Genomic DNA, 21,648 nt, shown 5'->3' on the forward strand with positions numbered 1-21,648 from the left:
ACGAGTGTTTGGAAAAAGGACGGACTAGAGTGGAGAGGAGGCTGGGATTTCTTTTAAAACACTCCCTTCATCGTCCAACCTACCGTTTTTTAATGATTTGTGCACTTGTTCCTCCGAAGACATCTTCACTATTTCTTCCTTTCTGTTTAGTTGGATCTGTAAAGAGATCTATTAACTTAACCTTCGCCTGGAAGTAAACAGAAAGTTGCGTTTCGCCTTCGACGCGTCCTCCTCCTACTGCATGCTTTTTCTGCCTCCAGGTAAAGTGACTGCTTTTGTGTTAAAACGTTGTAGGAGGGAAACAGATTGTAGGTAGCTAGCGCTGACAAACGAAGTTGGCAGATTTTATTTTTAAACAAAAAAAAAAAAAAAAAACGTCACTTGTGTGTTTTCAGTTAAAAAACACAGATAAAATCGAGTGATTTTTATTATTATTTTTTTTTATTGTTTACCCAAACTCGAAATAAGCTGGAGTTATTTAATAATTTAATCAAACTCAATTTATTTTCACCGTTGCGTGTCAGATTTGGTAAAGTTAGCCTTTAACCGTTGGGAAGCCGTTGGGCCACGCTACGGGTTTGCTAGTATCACCTTCTGCCACTCCCGTTTCTCACTCTCATGCTTCAGATCACCTGCCTCCGCCGAGCTCATCTGACACTCAGTCGATGGGAAATGTTATGAATCCAGGTCAGATACCCTCACCTTGGCATTCCTAGCATTCCCATTCCAGTGCAGCGCTTAGTAATCTCGTCCTGCCGTTTCCCATTCCCTCTGTTGTTGTTGCACATGTTCAACATCATAACAGAATAAGTGTGTTTATATTTTCTTGCTCAAATAAATAAATATAGTTTAAAGTTTTATAAACGTATGGTATTCAGTTGGATTTATTTCTGAATTATTTTCGGTGCATGGAAAAAAAATAAAATCCACAGCAACTATCTGTTTACTCTGGTGGATTGATCCTGCTAAAATCAACAATAAATAAATAAGGACATAATTGTAACTGTGTATGTTGTAATAACTTGTTTCCATGTTTATTTACACATTTATTTATTTATTTATACAGGAAGTTTGTGTGAATTCTTGGGAGCTGATTGGTTTGTTGACCAATCACAGTAGAGTTTTATTTCCTCATGGTTTTTATTTAATTCTTAAGTTATGTCTTCATTTATTTATGTATTTATTTATTAGTCGTTGCAACAGAATCAGTCCTTCATAAGTTTCAGGAAAGAAACACTAGAGATGAAGTTAAGAAGCAAATCAAAGTTGGTTTAAGTTTAAAATGTTTCGAGCTTCTAGCATCCGATAGAGAGTTAGTCTTGACCTTGAAAATTAATGCAAAATTGCAAAGGCAATTATAATCATAGCAACAACAGTGCATGGTTTAGATCAAGGTGGATTCGGGCGTTATGATGATCCAGTCAAAGTCCAGACCTAAATCCAGATAAATTTCTGTTTCCTTTGTCAAAGAGAAAGATGTCAAGATATGGAAAGCTGGTACAGATATACTCCAACTGAGTTGCAGCTGTAATAGCAGTTGCATTGTACAATACAGTACAAATGCACAACATGTGTAAAAGTTGTAAAATGATTAGAAAACTTGTATAAATATCACCTGCTTTCCTTTTCAGACATGGTTTGTGGTTGCAATGTGACAAAATGTGAAAAAAAATTGAAGGAATATTTTAGCTAGGCTCTGTGTTACCTTTTGCTGTGATGTGTAATTCAAACGCTAGACCTTGATTTTATAATGATCTCATTTTTGTATAAGATGAAAACATATTTTAGTTCATTAGAAGTTGGGAAGTTGTACTTTTATTAATCTTTCAAATCCATATCATCTTCAAGGTCAAAGAAAGTTCAGTCATTAAGCCCAGGTCAGATTCTCAAACGCATTGTTTGAGAAATATTAGTTTGAATTGTTTATGCTCAGAGTAATGTGCCTGGTCTTTTCTGCTTCAACAGTTAAGTTGTGTCTGACACTTTACTCTGATCAGAGTTACAAATTCCCAGCCAAACGATGCCGTGTTCAGTTTGAACTTGAAACTTTGGATTGCTATCTTTAAGTCAACTGACTGGAAAATCTGGAAGCTCCTCCCCAACCATGGCCCGAGAATCCAACATGGCCGCCATCTGCCAGCATTTAGTGTTAAAATTATAAACAGGATCATATCTCTGTAAGTCAGAAAGGGCAATGTCACGGCTGTGTGTTTGAGACGCAGCTCTTTTACCACAAGCCACTACAAAGGGATCCAATTACGGCTTTGCATACCTGTCGTAGTATTGACAGCTATTGTTCGCCGTATTGGTTCCGTAAAATTTGGCATGTTTCTGTGTTGGTTCGTAGTACTGCTGCTGCACAAGAAGAAAGTATGTCAGAGTTTTGCCTCTTCCGCTTCAGCTGGTGTTATTTTCCTCCACAGTTGGTTTTGTTTTGTTATTCTGATTAACGCTAATCTAACTGTTGTTTAGATTTCTAAAGTCCCGTGTTTTATTCTTTTTATATTAAAGTTTATTTTTCAGTATTGATGAATATTTTGTGTATTCCTGATTGTTAGCCATGTGATCTAATTAGACAGCCTCAGGCTGCAGCTGCTTCATAAGTCTGAACAAGACAAACAGATGGAAAAACAAATGAATTAACCACCTTTTCAAATAAGCCTTCATTTTCATCTTGTCTGTTATTAAATTTGTGTCGGTACCCACGGTTTCCCCCAGTGTTTTATAAGCCTGGCAGGCCACCAGGCTTTACTTGTGCCCCCACCAGGCTAAGCATTGCTTATTTACTTAAATACTTTTAAAATGTTTACATTATTTAACACTTTATTGTTGGTATTCACATATTAATCTTCCAATCTTTCAATAGCACATAAAAATCAAGTAATATTTTTAAAATTTCCTGTCAACTGTAAACATTTTCTAACTGAAAAACATGATGGGCCGCTGGATGAATGACTGCCCTACCGCCCAACCTCCAGGCTTAGCAAGTTTTCTGGGGGAAACCTTGAGTCTCTGTGTGAGATATTGCATTTTCCAGTCAATCTCAAACGTTTATCAAAAGTTCCCTACGACTTTAGGATGAGGAGTTGTGAATAGATGGCTTTACTTCTGGACACTGACAGATGCTCAGTGACTTTACGAGTCAACCACATTTAAAGCCAAAGATTGCAGCATGTGTTCATCCATTTATCTTGAGGTTAATAAGTAAACTAACTGTGGTCAAGGCTGTTAAAGGCGAAAGCAGCAGGAAAAGTGCAATGTATAACTGCTGAGCCATTGGTTTCATAATGTTTTGGTGCAACATGAGTAAACTTTGCATGCACACTTTGGGATGTTTAATAAGAAAACCAAAATAGAATATGCACATTGTTCTGCAAACTCTTTGAGACGTCAATGGAAAACTACAAATGAACATTTCTCCTCACAATTTAGGTTGATATCAAAGAGCAGCAATGTAAACAGCCTGGAGTTATGTCATGTAGTGGGTGCATCTTTTTGTTTTGCTGTTATTGCTGTCTTTCTCCTATTTGTGTCCCTATGACAGGACATGATGACACCTGTTACTGATTCACTTTCATGCACTAATTCATGTGGGAATACTATGATTATGACCATTGACAGTGGAACTGCTTTCGTGCTAGTAGCGTACTTTGTTTTGTTGTTTTTTCCTTTCTCCATCCGTCCGTCCTCTGCAGCAGACTTGGCCGACTCGCTGGTCTAGTTTTTCTCTTGCAGGGTATGACCTGTAATTCATGCTTCTTGACTCTTTCTCCGCCCAGTTTTGGTGAATCGTAGCAGGTGTGGCTGTGAGAAACAACAAGGGACTGGAAACAGCCACATTGTGGAGAATGACTTAGCATGAAGCTTGGAGGGATGCTTTTTAAAGAAAGGAAAATGATACTAGAGGAAAACGGGCTCTGGCACTTAGAAATATGAAGATGTGTGGTTCCTTCACAGTATGTGTAATATTATATTTGTAATCTAACCCTGAGAAAACCCTCATGTATGCATGAACTGCGCTCAGCATCAGGACACGGATCATTGCTTTGCTGTTGGAGGGCAGGACTTCTTCAAAAGATTATAAAACGGTCTTAGGGTTTGCTTTTACTTTGAAGACCTTATTGAAGCCTTTATCAGCACGGTTTGATATAAAGGTTCTGGTAGATTATATTTATAACTTGTTTGCTGTTGACCACAATTTTAATGGCAGGATTCTTTAAATAATGTTCTGCAAACACACTGGTTCTCACACTGAGCCACAGGTAACACTAGTGATACGTTGGCTACCCTCAGTTGTCTTTAGAATAAATCTAAATCAATCAATTTCAAGGTAAATGTGGACAAATGCCACCAACTGCTTTGACAATCAGTTGATAAAGCAAATTGATTTTTACTTCCTCAGAAACATCTCAACAAAAAGTAATTCAAAGGTCACCCAGAACAATCTGAAAACCATAAAACTGGGAATCATCTAGGAACAACATCACAACCAAATTAACAATGTTCCAGCTCCTTTAAAAAAACGATAGGATTGAAGTATCTAAGCTTATGTTTATTCTGTATTTGTCTCGCATAAATGTTCCAGATCCTCAAAGCTTTAATGCCACCATCTTCCTAAAATAATTGTCTAAATAATCTGTTTGTTTTGTTTTTTTTTTTTGTTTTTTTATCACAGTGGGGGTAATGTGATGGTTTGGGATGGCTTGGCTTCCTCCAGAACCTGAAAACTCCCTGTAATTTAATGGATGAATTGTTCTGCTGCAGACAGGAATGGCCTAGTCAAAGTATGGACCTACATCTGCATCTGATTTAGACGCTGTGGAATTGAAAGCACTCTAATAAGACTGGATTGAAGCAATTGTGCAGGTTCACTGTGACATGAGACGTATTCCCAGTAATCATAAATGCTTCAGGTGAAGGGTGGAGAAATATTTTGTTAGTTATACATTTTTTACATAAATTGGCTTGAATAGCTGTTTACATTAATAACTTAGGACATTTTTTGTATTAATTTAGGTTATCTTTGCCTTATGTTGAAATTAATTTGATCCTGGACATTAAGTTTGACAAAAAAGAGTCAAATACTGTTTTCAAGCACTTTGTCTGTGAGCAAGCTAATTGTTTTTGGTAGATCGAGGTAATAATGTATTTTGCGGTTTGCTTTTGTTTACCTTGAAACATTTTCAAAAAGGCTTTAAAGTACTTTGTGCATGTGTGGGAGATATAAGGGGCAAATTGTCCAAAGTTTTTTGTTTACTTAAACTAGCCCCAAGTTGCCAATGCAAGGCCGCCATATTGGATTGAATTTGGGAGTTTGGTGATAAACCTTCTAACTTTTAACCTTTAACTTTCAACTTCTGAGTAAATTAAGCGCATAATACTCTGCACCTTTAAACCAATCATTTATTTATTTTGTCATTTAAGCTTTATTGGTACAGGTTGTCCCAGTGAGATTGAAGATCTCATTTACAAGAGAGAGCTCTTTCTTTTATGCAGTGCCAATGTGTAGGAAAGTGTTTGTTGTTGTTTTCTTAAAGCTGAAAAAGTCCAGTTCTTGTTGGTGTTTAAACGGTCAGAATGGTGGCGCCTGAAAAATGTTTCAGAAAAAGCCTGATGAACAATGTCCTGGACTGGTGACCAATAGTTTGCGTTCCTCAATTTCTTTGGTCAAACGTCGGTGTTTATTCTAGGTGTGTCTAACTTTACACAGCTACTGCTTTCCTGAATAAGCTCTTCGATAAGAGGAAGCTTACAACATAAATTATATTTGTTTGTTTTTGTTTGTTCCATGCTTTGCTACTGTTGAATCAGATTGATCGGCATTTTAACATCCCTCATATGGATGGACTCTTTATTTCATGTTTTTCATTCCTATTTTTTTTTTCAGCTTAACTGTGGAAACATTGTGAAGACAAAAGAAAACTTTCTCATGAGAAGGGTGAGTCATTCAAATTGGCTTAAAGCAACGATGAACTACTAATCATGTTTCTTTTTTTATTTTTGCACCTTTTTGCAGAGATTTTAGTTTAAATGTAAATAATATTGGAGTTTTCTCACTTTGAGTCTAGAACATATTTGTCTAAATGTTCAGCTCTCAGCTTGCTACCACAGGTCAGCTTTGCTCTTAGTTGTAGTTTTCCCTTTCAGCTGTTCTGACTTGTGTCACAGTCTGTCAAACCAGTTTCCTTCACATGATTCTTTCTGCTGCAGCTTGTTTCACTCTCTGCTTACACTCCCTCTTCCTTGGCTCAGACAGTTTATCTGTTTAAAGTGTCACAAGTCAGGAAAATAAGTTTTACTCCTTTAGACACATTTTTTTAAGTGAATAGTTCAGAAAATATGACACCAATAACGGCAGTTATTGTTGAGACAGGTTATATAAGCATTGATTAATATCAACATGGATTTTTTTTTCATGTTTTTAAGTGAATGTCTCACCAGTTTACTTTCGGTGTTTATCTTTTTTCCCTGTGTTGCTCTGCTCTCACAGTTTGTTTTTTTTTTGTCTCTGTTTGCTGTTCTGGCTCTCAGCTCTGCAGAGAGTTTCTGTCCGTCGCCTTCTAATGGCTGGACAGGCAGTTTTCCTCCCCAAACGTCCAACTCTTCACCAGAGTCCTCTTCATACAGACCAGCAAGCGTGAGGTTGGTTTAAAAATAAAAAAATCTTCATCAGAAACTCAACAACTTCCCGTCAAGATTCAGCGCCTCGGGTTTTTCCATGTGTATTCCGGGTCGGGTGGATGTGTCATCCGAAACATCTGAATTTTAGTCAGCTTTGTTCCACTTGATGGATTTTACTTTGCTCGACACTGAAAAAAAACAAAAAAACATTTCACATGTTTCACTAGTCGCAGCAGTATTGAGGTATTCTGTTTTTGTGCTGGCATGTTTTTATTTACCTGATGAGCCTTTTATCATCGCATGCCATCTAGACCCAGCCGGGCGCAGATGGATGAGACTGAAGGCCAGCGGGTGAAGCCTTTCGCTGATGAATCTGCGTTATTGGCCGAGCCAATCAACCCAGAAGGTCAGTTGGTAACAGATGAAGGTCAAGAGTTATGGAGCCTTAATGGAAATAGTTTATAATGCAAGACAAAGATGGGAAGAATTTAAAAAAGTGATTTCTGTATTGTTTTGATTTAATCAGAGAATTGTTAGTTTTAAATATCATGATGTGGCAAACGTAATGAAATATTTACCCTATAATAGATTGCAATTTAAAAATGTTATTAAATAGTTTTATCACCTGAACAAAAAAATGTAGATTGTCTCGCCTCATTCAGCTTCTGTTTTCTTTAGACATGAATTTGTGCTCTCTCAAGCTTAAGAAAAATGGCATTGTCCTCTTTATTAAGAGATTTTATGACAGTGTGGATTTATATTCCTTCAAACCTAAAAAAATAAATCAATTGTTGCACTTTATTTGAAGGGGTGTGCATAAGACTGAGATGCCACCTTCATAAACATGTCATAACAACAGCCATGAACATGAAGGAGTCTTTATAAATGTCTGACTGTTATCATGAAGTGTCATTCGGTAAATAATGACACCTTTAATGCAAAGTTTACACTTTCTATGCAACGTCTAGTGGAACTTTGCTTTAAAAGTGTCATTATTTACTGAATGACACTTCATGACAACGATTATAAACATTCATAAAGACTCCTCCATGTCGTTATGACATGTTTATGACAGTGTCATGTCAGTCTTATGCACGCCCCGTCAATAAAGTGTTACCAAAAAAGTTTTACATTGTCCTCTAAAAAAATGTAGTTTTCTTCCCCTTTTTTTTCTTTGGCATAACTGTTCGTCATCTGAATTTTATTTCAGGAGATAAACATTTATCTCCTGATAAAAGTCAAAGTTTTTTGTCAGTTTTTTTTCCTTTTGTGGATTTTTTTTTTTTTTAATAGATGCCAACTTGCAGAAGTTGTACATTCATAAGTTCTTGAAAACAACTGAAATCCCTGCTGCCTGAACAGAGTGTGTGAACTATCCCTGTCTGGGTCCTGTCGGTGTGTGTCAGCAGACTCCCATTATGCTGAGCTGCGAGCTGATCTGGAGAGCGACTCCCGCGGTCTGGAGGCGGAGTCCTGGAGCACGGCTGTGGACCAGAACTACCTGATGTCTCTGAACAAAGAGGCTGTCAAAAGGCAGGACGTGATCTACGGTATGCTGGAACAGACGTTGAAAATGTATGAACTGGGGTGTGTCTTACTCTTCCTGGAAAAGAGTCATCTGTCAAACTAACTGCCTCATTACATTACCCTAAAATCGTCTTGCATTTGTAAGAGTCGTGTTGTTGTAGACGATGTGTTTATATAGAAACATTTCTACCTCCTCTACCCCAAGTTTCAGGCTAAATATTGAGCAAACATCAGCTGCTTAATGTCAAAACCCTTGTCAATTCCCTAGAGTTGATCCAGACTGAGATGAACCATGTGCGAACCTTGAAAATCCTCCTCCACATCTACATGTACGAGCTGAAGAAGTTCCAATCCATCATCGACCTGGAGAAGCTCTTCCCCAGCCTGAAGGTTCTGCTCAGCCTCCACTATGTCTTCCTCAAGTCCCTCAAATCCCGGAGAGATGAGAGTCGGGATGAGGACAATCCAAATAACTACTACATCACAGAGCTGGCGGATGTCCTCATCTATCAGGTAGGGCAAAGGGCCGGTCCTGAATAACCGTCATGGAAATTTCTTTAAGAAAATAACAAAATCTGTCAGGGAGTTTGGTCTATTAGCTGTGATTTGTATAAATATATTGTGTTTATTCTTTGTCTGCTTCATGCTGTTTCTACTCACCTACACATTTCCACCCTTATGTTTCTGTTCATGTGATGTTTATAAGATAAAAGTGCAGATCGTGCCGTCTCTGATGCGGGTGGGTTCGCTCCAGAATGCTGGAATAATTGCATACAATTCAGTCTTTTTATGTTTTATGTTGTTAATTTTTTTTTTTTTACAAAAGTTAAAAACAACTAAAAATGCACTGACCAGATTTTTATGGTTGATTTACTCTCTGCTAGCTATCTCAGAACAGCCCAAGATTTCATATTTTTCTTTCTCTCCATGCGTCTTTCTTTCTGTTTTGCAGCTTAGAAAATAATTTCTCACTGTAGGTTGTTCACAAACAAGACAGAAAACATGGCTCCTCCTTCCTGAACAGGACAATGACTAAATGTTACACTTGCATCTAACCTGATGAACAGATGATCATGCCGCCTTCAGCCATCTTTGTTACACCCAGAACGGGTGGAGGCTCTCAGTTCTTTTTGATATCTTGCTGCAGCGGGTTTGAGATGTGCCTTTAATACACCAACATGAGAACCTTTGTTGATTTTCTATGATCTGACATAAGGTCTTTGGGTTGTTGCCTTAAATTAATTCACAGTTGATGCTTTTTAAGCCAAATTTTTGAGTTTCCCATTTGTTAATGATGGGCCATGGTTAAATCTGAACATGTAGGGAACCTTTACAGGCTGTATGCACAATATTGGATTTTTGGTTGATATCCGATATGCTGATATACTAAAACTCATTTGGCTGATAACCAATAACAGTATTATCGATATATTTTTTCTATACCTACTTACTGAAACTATATGGTTTCTCTACTGTGGAGTTAATATGCTGCATTATCTTTGTCATTTTAACCTTCTGCCAAATGCAAATACGGAAGCTAAAAATAATGTAACCCTTTCAACTTGTATTATGTTTAATGTCAAATTTATTCATAACACCTGCTCTCTCTAAGATATTGACAAGATTCAAACAGTGCAAACTGGTAAATCTTCATAAAACTAAACTCAAATTGATGAAAACCTTCAGTACTTATCAGCTTCTTATGACGTTGTGCTGCAGGCATCACTGACGCTGGTTTATCATGTAAAATCTACACCTTTTGTATTAGTGAATTATTTTGACGGAAAATTTTTCCGATATTAAATTTTACAACTGATATCGTCCGAATATCGTGCTTCCCTACTCTATATGAAAGCTGTGAAATCGATTGCATTTTGTTTTTGATCACAGTTTTCAGCTTTTGACAAAATAATGTAGTAATAATAGAAGCCTCTGGGTTTTTTCTGTAGATTTTCTGTAAAATACAAGCAAGTTTTCAAGTTTGTGACTTTGATATTTAACTGAATTTCTGACTTTGATCTAAAAGTCAAATGCTGAGAGCAGCTTAGTTCACTCAAAGATAAGCACATCCTCGTCTTTTGGTCATCTTGCCAGGGTTTTACCTGTGAATAAAACATTAAAACTGACCTCATTTCTGAGCTTCATCACTAAGACGAAGAGCAAATCATAACATTTTGCTGGTAGACTTTACATTTCAAGTGGCTGTTTGTTCTGCCTGTGCAAACTGCAGACTCTGTGATTTGACTGAGTGGCAGGTGAAAATGTGTGAACTACGTTTTGTTCGGGCATAAATAAAATATGTTTCTGAGGGGTTTCTATGTGATATTTTGTTTTTTTTTAATTTCCCGTAAACCCAGAGATTAAGACGGAATCGGTAAGCTCTTGTTTTTGGTGTCAGTTTTCAGGTAATCTGGGAATACAGATGGCGGCGGGTTACGGCGACTTTTGCAGCCATCACAGCGAAGCTGTCAGCTACTACAAGGAGCAAATGCAGAGCAACAAGAAGCTGCAAATTTTGATTAGAGTGAGTATTCGACACTATATGCAGTCTTTATTTAAAAAACAAAGACCTGTCATCCAAACGGCTTCTTCAATATTAAAACTGTGATTTTATTATTTATTTCTGTCTGAAATGTAGCCGGTTTGTCAGTGGAGAGTCTGCAGAGGTTGAGCTGAAATTAGGAAAGAAAAATACAGATTTTAAGCAACTTATATTAAACATAGACTTAACCAAAATACATCTGTGATGTTTAAATTAAGCAAAGTCTTCACCAATCAACAAGCGTATGGAGATGTTGGCAAGTTTAAGTGATAATAAATACTGTATAAGATAATACATTTTATGAAGTTGGTTTAAAAACAAAACACTTTTTGTTGTTTACAGAAAATCGATCAGCTGCCTCTGGCGCGAAGATTAACAATTCCTGAATGTTTCTTGCTGGTGACTCAACGCATCACAAAATATCCGGTTCTGTTGGAGCGAATCATCCAGAACACAGACGGTAAAGGATCCCTCCCCGATCCATTTATCTGCTGCCTTCTTTCAGTTCTGGTAAAAACCAGAGTTTCACTGAGAAATGTAAACGGGAAATGGTCAAAATTCTGCTCCATCAGACCTTTGCATGCATTGTTTTATAGATCCAATACTCGGAAATTATACTTATACGTTCTCATTTCAAAGTCGGCATTTCAACATGGCGACGCACATCAACATTGTTTGGAATACCTCTTATAATCATTTTAACCTTTACTTTCTGTAAGCAAACACCACCTTTAATGGTGCTCAGTTTAGAGTTGCAGGCGCTACTCTTACATGTGTGTCTTGTAAAATAAACATGTTTCCACCATAACTTACTGCTGTCTAACCAAGAAGCTTCCTAACAAGTTGCAGGTAGTCGGAGTTACTCCCAGTTTTTTGGTGGGAAATCTGACTTCGTAGGGCGTTCCAGTTGATTTTCTCCAACTGGGAAGTCAGAATTTCCCTGTTCTGAATGTAACTTTAATGCAGCGCAAGCATTGCCAGGTCTCACTAACAACACTCTTGGGTGTAGATGCTGTTACAGAGTGATACATGCTCAAAATTAGACATTACCAGTATTGGCAAGGTGCTTAAAATGAAGTCATGATAACCACAGAGGTTGAAGGGAACTGTCTAATTTAATGACCACCTGTGGCAGGAAAGCCTAAGAAAACTATTTTCACTTCTGTTTCACTTATGTTCCTTCAGTTTAGCCCCTAAAGAGAAGTCAGAATTGGCCAAATCCTGGTATTTGTCTTTTCAAGCTTCAAAAATTCCAGCGATCAGAAATGAACCACACGATTCTTATTGGAGCTTCGGTCTTGAAAATATTTTTTTCTCTTAATCGGTTGGTAATTTATTTTGTACTGCTTCTCACAGCTGACACACATGAGCACAGGCAGCTGGAGAAAGCTCTGGAGCTGATCAAGCACACCATCTCCCAGGTGAACACCCAGGTGAGTGAATTTGGGAAGACCGCTCGCCTCAGAGAGATCATTAATCGACTGGAGCAAAAGACTCAGGCCAAGCTGAAAGATGGCCGCGGGTTCTGGAGAGACGACCTGAGGCAGGGCAACAGGACGCTGGTGCATGAAGGACCCCTGACCTGGAAGTTGTCCGGTAAACAAAAAGGTTTGTGATGGACTCTGGCCTCCGTCTTAGAAGTAAAAGACGTGTGTTTGTATGAAAAGGCGTTTATTTTAAACTTTCAGTCTACTGGTCAGTATGCTGCTGTCTATGACCAGGTACAATGTTTGGTTTTCTGCTAGATGACATTCAAATGAGTGTGTAAAATGTAAAGAAATCATTCCTGAAACTTGTCTCCAATTGCAGCACTGTCCGTGTCTTTTTAAATTTTCATGCTGTTCTCTTTTCCCCTGCAGAAATTCATGCTGTGCTGCTGTCAGATATGCTGCTTCTGCTACAGGAAAAAGATCAGAAGCTTGTATTAGCTGCCATGGTGAGTCCAAAACTATTCACAGAAAGCAAAAATATCACAACTATCTGTCATTTTCTTTTCTAATCATGAGGCAATCTTAGGAATTGCTTAGTAAATTAGCGCTGTAGAATTAGCAGACATCCAGAAAAATTAAAGTTTTAACGTTAGCAAAAATGCTAACGCGTTAAACCAAAAAGAAAAATGTCTGTGGATTGTCAGAGTTGTGCTCACCACTGGTAAAATGAAAAACAAGAATGAAGGAATCTATAAGGGGTCAAATACTTTTTCACTGCACATTAAAACCTTAATTTGAGCAGATGTAAAGTCACAATGACAGCATTTTTAAAAACCAAGCTGGAATCTATTAAACCTGTGCCACATGTCGGATCTGAGTTGTTATAATGAAGGCTACATCCCAATGTAAACAGAGGACATTATCGTTGTCTCTTGCAGGATAGCAAACCGCCAGTCATCTACCTGCAGGGAGTGATTGTGAGGCAAGTGGCCATGGAGGAAAGAGCCATGTACGTCATCTGTGCGTGTCCCTCCGGCTCGCCAGAAATGTACGAGCTCCACACGAGCTCCAAAGAGGAGTGCAAAACCTGGATGGACCTCATACGCGACATGGCAGAAAGGTGAGAGGGACAGAAGTAGATCTTAAGATGCTGAATTGTTAAAGAATAATTAATAAATTGAATATAACTTCATCAGATAAAAGTTAAAGCATCTCTGTTTCGAAAGATGACTATTGCTTCTTTGTCGCTTTGAAATAAAGTCTGTCGGTGAAATGTTTGTGTTTCAGTTGCAGAGACAATGAAGTGCACAAAGAAATGGTTACTAAACTGCAGCAGTATCAAGGTAATACCCCTGAATTTAGATTACACAGATCTAGGGCTGAAACGATTCCTCGAATGATTCGAGTATCTCGATTACTAAAATTCCTCGAGGAAAATTTACCTGCCTCGAAGCTTCGTTAATTTATGTTTTATTAGTTAGCGCACCGTGTTCCGGCCGGGACTTCATTTGCGTTGCGCGGAGCTTTCACTTCCGCCTCTGAGTTGTTGACAAAAGCTAAGTCTCAGCGGCATAAAGTCCAATCTTCAACATTGGTCCGTGGGGATTTTATTGATTGATGATAATGCCCGACTTTTTATCGTTTTTGGGGAACCAATAAGCATCCTTAAAATGACTGGGGGAATGCCTGGAGTACGGCAGCATTTCTCCTCCGGGACTGCTGGTTGAAAGCGAACGGCGGGAAGAGCGCTGAGGTGAGCGGATAGCCTGAACAGGGCGGGCGGCTGAGTAGCTGATGCTTACCGTGTAAATGTAGCTTTACCGACGAACCGCACAATAAATTTCATATCCCGGTCTGAAGAAACGGGTGGCGGAGCGCATCGTACATGGCTGGTAGATGAGTTTCTGAGTGTGACCAGTGAAGGTGTCGTAAATATCCCGTATTGCTTTCCCCCGTGTTCGTCCCCCGGTCTAACGGTTCGTCAGTCCGCTGGTCTATTTCCTCCCCTCCACCCCATGTTCGTTCATTCGCCCTCTCCTCCCACTCCAGGCGGCATTTCCCGTATTTTCAAACCCAAAGCGTGACAGGTTAGGTGGCAAGGTGAGTTTAATTAATCTATTAAACTCACTGAAGATGAATACATAAACTAAAAGCTGGATTGTAGACATTTTTTATAAGCATATTTGTGAGCCTGCCTCTTTGTTATTAAATTCAATATAATTTCAGATTTTTCTATAACTTTTCCTCTGGTTAACTTAGAAAGTGAGCTATTATTGTTACAGGTTAGTTTTCTAAACTACAAAAAAGCAACTGTTAGGGATGCTCAAATATGAAAAATTGGACTGATATTGATATCTGATAGTAACACCGGTATTATGCCAGATTTACCAATATTTCATTTTATAATTTTTTTTATCCGATTACTCGATTAATCGTAAGAATAATCGATAGATTACTCGATTACTAAAATATTCGTTTACAACAGCCCTACACAGATCCTACCTGTAACCCAAATACCTGATTAACTTTGGCAAAGAATATTAAAATGGTAAATATCTGAAAAAAAAAAATCCAAGCAGTTTTTCTATTTTTGCTTTTTACCTAAATAGTAGGAAATCTGTATTACTTTGTGTTTACGTTTGGTGGATTAAAGACGGATCTGTTTGGCTCTACTTTTCAGATAAGTTGCAGAAAAGAGACGAGCAGATAACGAAAAGTCTGGAGAAGAAACAGGAAATGTTTGCTGAACTTTATCATGACGTGTTGGGTCAGAAAAGCCTGTACAACGGGCTGCTGCTGCGAGGCGATGCTTCTGACCTCCAGGAGGGGGAGACCTTGTTGAATGGGGCCATCGAAGAGGGTAAGACCAGAAAAACTACAGTTAAAGTCGTCTCTTCAAGTAGAGAGATTAAATAATGTTTGTTTGTTGGTTTTTCTTTTGTCTGCAGTGGAAAAGTTACAGACCCTGCTCTTTATGATGATTAAACATCCAGCCACTCCTGAGGGGGAAATTGAGACACAGCAAAGTGTCAGGAGGGCACAGACCTTCAAAGGCTCTCTGGATAATCTGATAGCTAAAAGCAAGAAATGTAAGTTTGTTTTTAGTAAGGATAGACCTTCTCACTTGAAGCTAGATGCTTATTATAAACTATAATTTTTTTCTAAGTTTAGATCAGATTGAAATGTTTATGCTTTTTGCCAAAATTCAGGACATGTCTCTGTTTTTGATGTCATATCTCATTTATTTTTATGTTTCTATGATGTTAAAGCCTGAAATATGTCCACCAGTTATAATGCCACGATGTTACAAGCTGGGTTTTAATAAATTACATAAAGATTTTAGTTTGTAAACTTCTGAAAATAAAATATTATTTAAAACATCTTCACACCTTTCTGTGGCATTTAGCAAATGCAAATAATGTATTTAATATTTCTGACCTAAAACAGAAAAATTTGGACATATGTGCTGAAACACACCTTGAAAATGTGCATTTAGATACTTTATCATACCGCTGACTTCTTCTTTTGAGGATTTTCTTATTTCTGTCATTGCACCGCGCCCCAAAGTAGCTCTGGCTGGAGAAATTAAATCATTGACTGATTTATTCCTTAAGATCTCTCTCTCTCTCTTAAGATCTCAAAAATCACAGGAGTTTTTCTTTTTCAATTGATTATTTTGTTGTAATGTTTTGTCAGACGAAGATGCAGCTGAGAAGGTGCAACGCAGATACAGCAGCTGTGACCTTCTGCTCAAGAACATGTCGATCTCTGAAGACCTGGGGAAGTCTGTAAGTGGGACGCATGTAAAAGATCTAAACTGGACGTTCAGTTTTTATACATTTCCTCTGTTCTGTTCCAGACTGATGATGATGATGATGATGATGAAAGTGGATCCCACCCAAAGCTGCTCTGTGGTTCAGCCTGCGGTGGATTCCCTGGGACAGCGGTAACTCCACCATGATGGCAATAATAAACTGTATTTAAAAAGGGACGGTGTACGGCTCAAATATAAATGTCCCCTTTAATGTTGACAGGTTACAAAATGGATATAAAATACTATAATAGAATGAAACACACACACCATCTGATCCATTTTTAACACATTTTCCAAATTGGATTTCACAAACATGCCTTGCAATTGTTGCCATACCTTTTAAAGTTTCTCTTTTTAGTATTTTTACTGGCAGTTTATGTGATAAACCAACAAAAAGTTTTGGAAAATTATAAAGTGAAAGAACATATATTTACATCTGTTTTCTTTTACAAATAATAAAAGTAAAAGTCCTGTCCATCTGCTTCCACTTTGTGGAAAATATAGTATCGAAATTACAGATTTCATATTAAAGGATGAACTTCTTTGAACATTAAGTTTCAAATATTGAGGTTTCTCTCTCTCTCGACGTCCCACAGGAGTTAATAAATTTGCTTAAAGTGATAAAAAAAGAAATAATTTTTTTGTAAATATAGATATTTTAATGTAATTATTTTATTGAATTTCCACAACAAAATGACACTAAAAGTACAAGTAATATTTATTAAACCTATTTTTCTTGTCTTTAGGTTGGAAAGTTTTTGTTTTGTTTTTTACATTGGTTTTCATAATATTACTCTTTGTAAAGGTTTCATGTTTTTTTTTCTTTATTTTTAAACCTAAAATTTGAAATAAAATGGCAGTTCTACAAAATTGACAACAAACTTATTATAATAGATGTTTATCAATTTATTTCTTCAAATCATACCACGATCCTCTTGCTTATTTCTCTGATTCCACTGGCTACGCTTGTTTTTCTTTTTCTCGTTGGTTTTTAAGAGGAATCTGAATAAAAGAGCAAAGTACAAAACTTTGCCACACATGCATCACTACAATTTCACTTCACAACTTTGTGTTAATCTGTCACATAAAGTGTCAATGGAAGTAGGATTGTAAAGAGTTTAGGAGATGTGACTGTACGTTCATAAACAAAAGTTTCACTGCTGCTTTGCAGGTGTTTGATAGCGTTCAGTCGCTGGCGCAGAAGCTCTGCAGCTTACAGGCAAGTCGAACCTCACAAGGCCACAAATGGAATCATGTACAGTTTAAAAACGCCGTTATATTTCTATTGCAAATAAAATATCAGCGCTTTGATTCGTGCAGGCCGTCATCGCCCAGCAGGACAGCAGGATCGAACTGCAGAATCTCTTCTGGTCAAAGAGCAAGCTGCCCGTCCGCAGCAACGCCAACGCGCTGCTTGAGAAGGAGAAAGAGCGCAACTTGGAGAAGCAGAGAGCAGAGCTGGCTAAGCTGCACAAGCAGCAGAACCAGCATCGAGAGGAGCAGCAGCGCTGGGAGAAAGAGAGACAGAAGCAGCAGTTGCTGATGGAAAGTCAGAACGCCAAGATGCAGCAGCGGGAGGAGGAGTGCAAGATGATGGAGGAGAAACTAAAAGAAAAAGAGCTGAACCTGAAGCAGAGTCAGGAGACGTACCAACAGGACCTGGAGAATCTGAGGGAGACCACACAGAAACTGGACAGGGAGTGGGAGATGATTGAACGGGAAAAGGAACGTTTGGAAAAGATGAAGGCAAAGCTTGTCAACCATTATGACGATCCGACATGGGTGAGAATAAAAGAGAAAATCACATATGTAAATATACTCAAGATTTGTACTCAAGTAAAAGTATCACTACTTCAACATATTTTTACTCAAGTAAAAGTTAAGAGTATCCATCCAAGAAATTACTCAAGTAAGAGTAAAAAGTATTTGGTAAGAAGGCGACTCAAGTACTGAGTAACTGATCAAATCATTTCATATTTAAGAGTTACAACGTCAGACAGATCAAAATATAAAGCTATTCGGGAATGTTAGTATGAAAATAATTTCTATAAATGACATAATTACAAAATGACAAAATCAGGCAAAAGAAATACATTCCCAATCAATTTATTTTGATGTAAATCTTTAAAACAGGCTGTCGGTGTGTTTAAGTCTGGAGAATTTTTTTCTTCATTCAGTGAAGTTTCTCTCAGTGTCCAGAAATTGTACTCAAGAGTAGTGAAACTTCATAATACAATTATTGAAGTAAAGGTAAAAAGTACACCGCAGTAAAAATACTCCTCAAAGTACACTTTTTCCCAAACGTTACTCAAGTAAAAGTAACTAGTTACTACTCAACTCTGGTTGTGTTCTTCATGATTTTAACATCTTCCTCACATTGTCCTTTCTTTTCCCAGTCTCCGGCGCTCTCCACTGCCCCATCATTCAGGAGCAGCATAGTAAACGGAGCAGGGACTCTGACCCCAGCTCCCAATCCACTGGTCTTTACTAGTAACTCTCCTGACCCGGCAGAATCTCCTCCGCGGGTTCCTCCCCGGAGCACCAGCATCAGAATGAGCAGGCAGATGCTGCCGGTTCAGTTGATGAGCACCACCAACCAGGTGCAGACCCCTGTGGAGGTGCAGCAGAAGATTCCCAGGAAGCTGGCGGCCGAACCCAAAAAGAAGGAGAAAACCAAGTCAAAGCGCTCCCACAAGAGAGCCCACAGTGCAGGTCAGAAACCCCAAATTATTCATTTGGGTTAGTCGTTTTAAATGTTTATTGTGTGTTATTAGCAGTCTATAAGCTGCAGATACTTTCTGTCTATTGAACATCATTCTTGTTTGTTTTCTTCCTCCAGCCAATATAGATGTAACCCAGGTGATCCCGATCCGGGTGATGGGGAAAGACAGTGGAAGTCTTAAAGCCCAAATGAGCACAAGTCCAAAAAGAGTCTTAAGTGCAGGTATGAACCTAGAGAAACTTTTCCAAAATGTTAGAAATTTTTCCAAAAATATCAGCTTTGCCACAACTTCTGATGTCATTTTTGTAGATTTTCTCTAACATTAATATCATTTTAGTTCTTTGTTATCCAATTACCTTCATGGATGCACCGATCCACTTTTTTCACTTTCAATACCGATACAGATATCTGAAGTTTACATCGGCCGATACGATCCGATACAGAAAAACTGTTCTGAACTGACTTAAAACATACACAGACACAAATGTACTGAATTACAAATTTACTTGGTAACGCTGCACTCGAGGGGTTTATCTTACTTTGCCAAAAGTATAAACGTAATGATGCACAGTTTTATAAATTCTGTCATAAATAAATCTAATATCCTGCCTTTAAAGGAGATGCCACCTTAAACTGTTCTGCTTGTTGACTTTAAGTAGCTTTAACAACATAATTTATTGTAATGAAGTATAAATCACCAGTTTAACTTGAGTGGATGTAATTTCATGTTTTGTATGCTGCAGGGAAGTATTTTAAAGCTTTTCTCCCCTCCTCCCTCAGACACCTTCAGGACACCAGGATCTGGTGACCTGAAGCCCAGATCCTGGTCACCACCTTCAGGATCTGGTCGGCTTCCCAGAACGGCTTCCCAGAACGTGAAGCCGTCTCAGTCGTTCATCGCACCGAAGTGGAACAACGTTAATTCTCTTCCACCGCCGCCTCCTCCCTTCCCGACAGACTTGAATACGACAGAACAAGAAAAGGTTATCGTCGTTTAATGGAGGACTTTGGATGTGAGCAGCAGGAAGAGATTTTTAATCCAGATGAGAAATCCTCGAAGAGTTGCACTTTTGCCAAAAAAAAAAAAAAAAAACAATCCAAAAAGTTTGGCCTTTTGTAATTATGAAAAAAAATATATTTTAAATGATTATTTTAATACACAAAGACTCTGACCCAAAGTTTATTTTTATTTTAATTAAACTCTTAAGCTTTAACTTTAACAGCTGTAATAATGTGTGTACAACTTTGGTTCAACAAGTTTACGTCTGTAAATACAAAGATCTTCAGGCTTCTGCTTCTCAGTTTGTGTACGAATTGGTCCGACTTGTTATTGAAAATGAGCAATCCATGTAGATGGAAGCAGTTTGTGCAGACTGAGTTTTCACACAGTATTGACAGATATTTAAAGTTTCCGACAAACGCGTTTGAGTTCATAACAATTCTGCCTCTGACAGCCTGATCATGTTTTGGTATCATGTTGTTCCTGGTTGAAACTTTGTAAACATGAACTGGTTTTGTGTAAAAATGGTCAAACGTCAACTGAACGGCATGCAATTAAAACATTTTAAATTAAGAACTCAAATCAATGTGAAGCTGCTTTCATGATGCATTATTTTGATATTTTCGTCTTCCACAATGAGGCCAGGCTCACATTTTCCTTTTTCATTTTATTTAAACCGTCAGAAGTGCAGAGAAATCAAACACAGACTTTATGCGTTATTGAACTTTTATGTAATTTAATGGAACACTTGTGGTTGTATTATATTATTTATTCAATAATCATCCATTCATCCAGTGATTATTCAACAGTTTTTTCTTCTATCATCCCTTTATTCTTGCATACATTCAGTTCAAGAATATTTTATTGATCCAAAAGAGAAATTAAATGTTGTAACTTATTAATTCAAATTATTCAAGTTATTGATGGCTGTTGGTGGGTAAGATATTTTGTAGCAGTCTGTATTACAGCAAATTTGAAGAAGCCTCTGACTGAAGACACCGTTTTCCCAACATTCTCAACATCCTATTTATGCTGCGTTCACACCAAACACAATTTGAGGGGCGTCTAATTTACGTTCAAAGTTTCGAGCATCTAGTGTGGAATGATTTGAACCGTTTTAAGTGTCGGGTGTGTCCGACGCTCCACATAAACTTTGAATGTAAACCAGAAGCACCTGATGCTCAAAACACGTTTGAGCAATGGTGAACGCACCATTGCTCATTATTCCTCTATATTTCACAGTTATCCATCTATTTATTCTTACTAATCAAACCCTCCATTTGTTGCTCCGTCAGCTGTTCCTCAGTTTGTTCTTTTGCAGATTCTGCATTCAAAGCCTGAATTGTTGCCCAGTTGGAAGAAGGTGCTGAACATCAGCACTTGGAGAACCTGTAAAGGTAAAATGGTTTAAAAATCCCATAGCTGAAATATTTATACTTGTGTTGGCGGAGTGTGCACTCTGTGAAGGAGTGTGCCAGTGAATCAGACAAGCGATCCAGAGTAAATAGATACTCCCTCTGTCCTCTTTGAGGAACTGCTGAAGTCACAAGAGACTCATTGTCAGGCTGCTGTCCATCTCTGCACATGAAAAGACTCATTCAGCCCCAGAAACCACAGGCGTCTAAATCCACACAGCATAAATATGTTCATTCTGTCACGTTACTACCAAATAATAAAAATAATTGATGTATTTTATTGGGATTTTATGCGATCGGTCCACGCTGAATAGAGAAAATGAATCATGGTTTTACATTTTCAATATGATTCTGAAGAGTCTAAGGTTGCCTTCACACTGCAGCCCGAAGAGACCCAATTCCTTTTTTTTTGGCCTTAATGTGATCTGTGATCTTTTCATGACAGTCTGTACAATACGGGTCGGATTTTTTTCGAATGCGACCCAGGCCCGATACTTATCTTTTCAAATGTGTCCTGAATCTGATCGGCCAGGTCACGTTCATCCGACCTGAACGTCATTAATACTCGACAAACGTC

The 21,648-nt window shown here is 38.0% G+C and overlaps 1 protein-coding gene across 1 annotated transcript; it reads left to right on the forward strand.

The window, feature by feature from the left end:
* Positions 1–20,238, forward strand: LOC106916185 (rho guanine nucleotide exchange factor 18-like). Its single transcript, XM_014984299.2, has 21 exons — positions 1–260; positions 5,888–5,938; positions 6,532–6,642; positions 6,933–7,027; positions 8,031–8,171; positions 8,417–8,661; positions 10,547–10,672; positions 11,033–11,150; positions 12,047–12,298; positions 12,550–12,626; positions 13,059–13,240; positions 13,408–13,463; positions 14,801–14,980; positions 15,069–15,209; positions 15,817–15,908; positions 15,980–16,066; positions 17,106–17,153; positions 17,255–17,716; positions 18,331–18,646; positions 18,774–18,878; positions 19,437–20,238. The coding sequence occupies exons 4-21, from the start codon at positions 6,949–6,951 to the stop codon at positions 19,652–19,654; spliced, it is 2,925 nt and encodes a 974-aa protein (XP_014839785.2). The 5' UTR covers positions 1–260; positions 5,888–5,938; positions 6,532–6,642; positions 6,933–6,948; the 3' UTR covers positions 19,655–20,238.
* Positions 20,239–21,648: the final 1,410 nt, after the last annotated feature.

This window comes from Poecilia mexicana, unplaced genomic scaffold (assembly GCF_051168715.1).
Source record: "Poecilia mexicana isolate PSO_F unplaced genomic scaffold, ASM5116871v1 scaffold_17, whole genome shotgun sequence".
In the NCBI taxonomy this organism is placed as follows: Eukaryota; Metazoa; Chordata; class Actinopteri; order Cyprinodontiformes; family Poeciliidae; genus Poecilia; species Poecilia mexicana.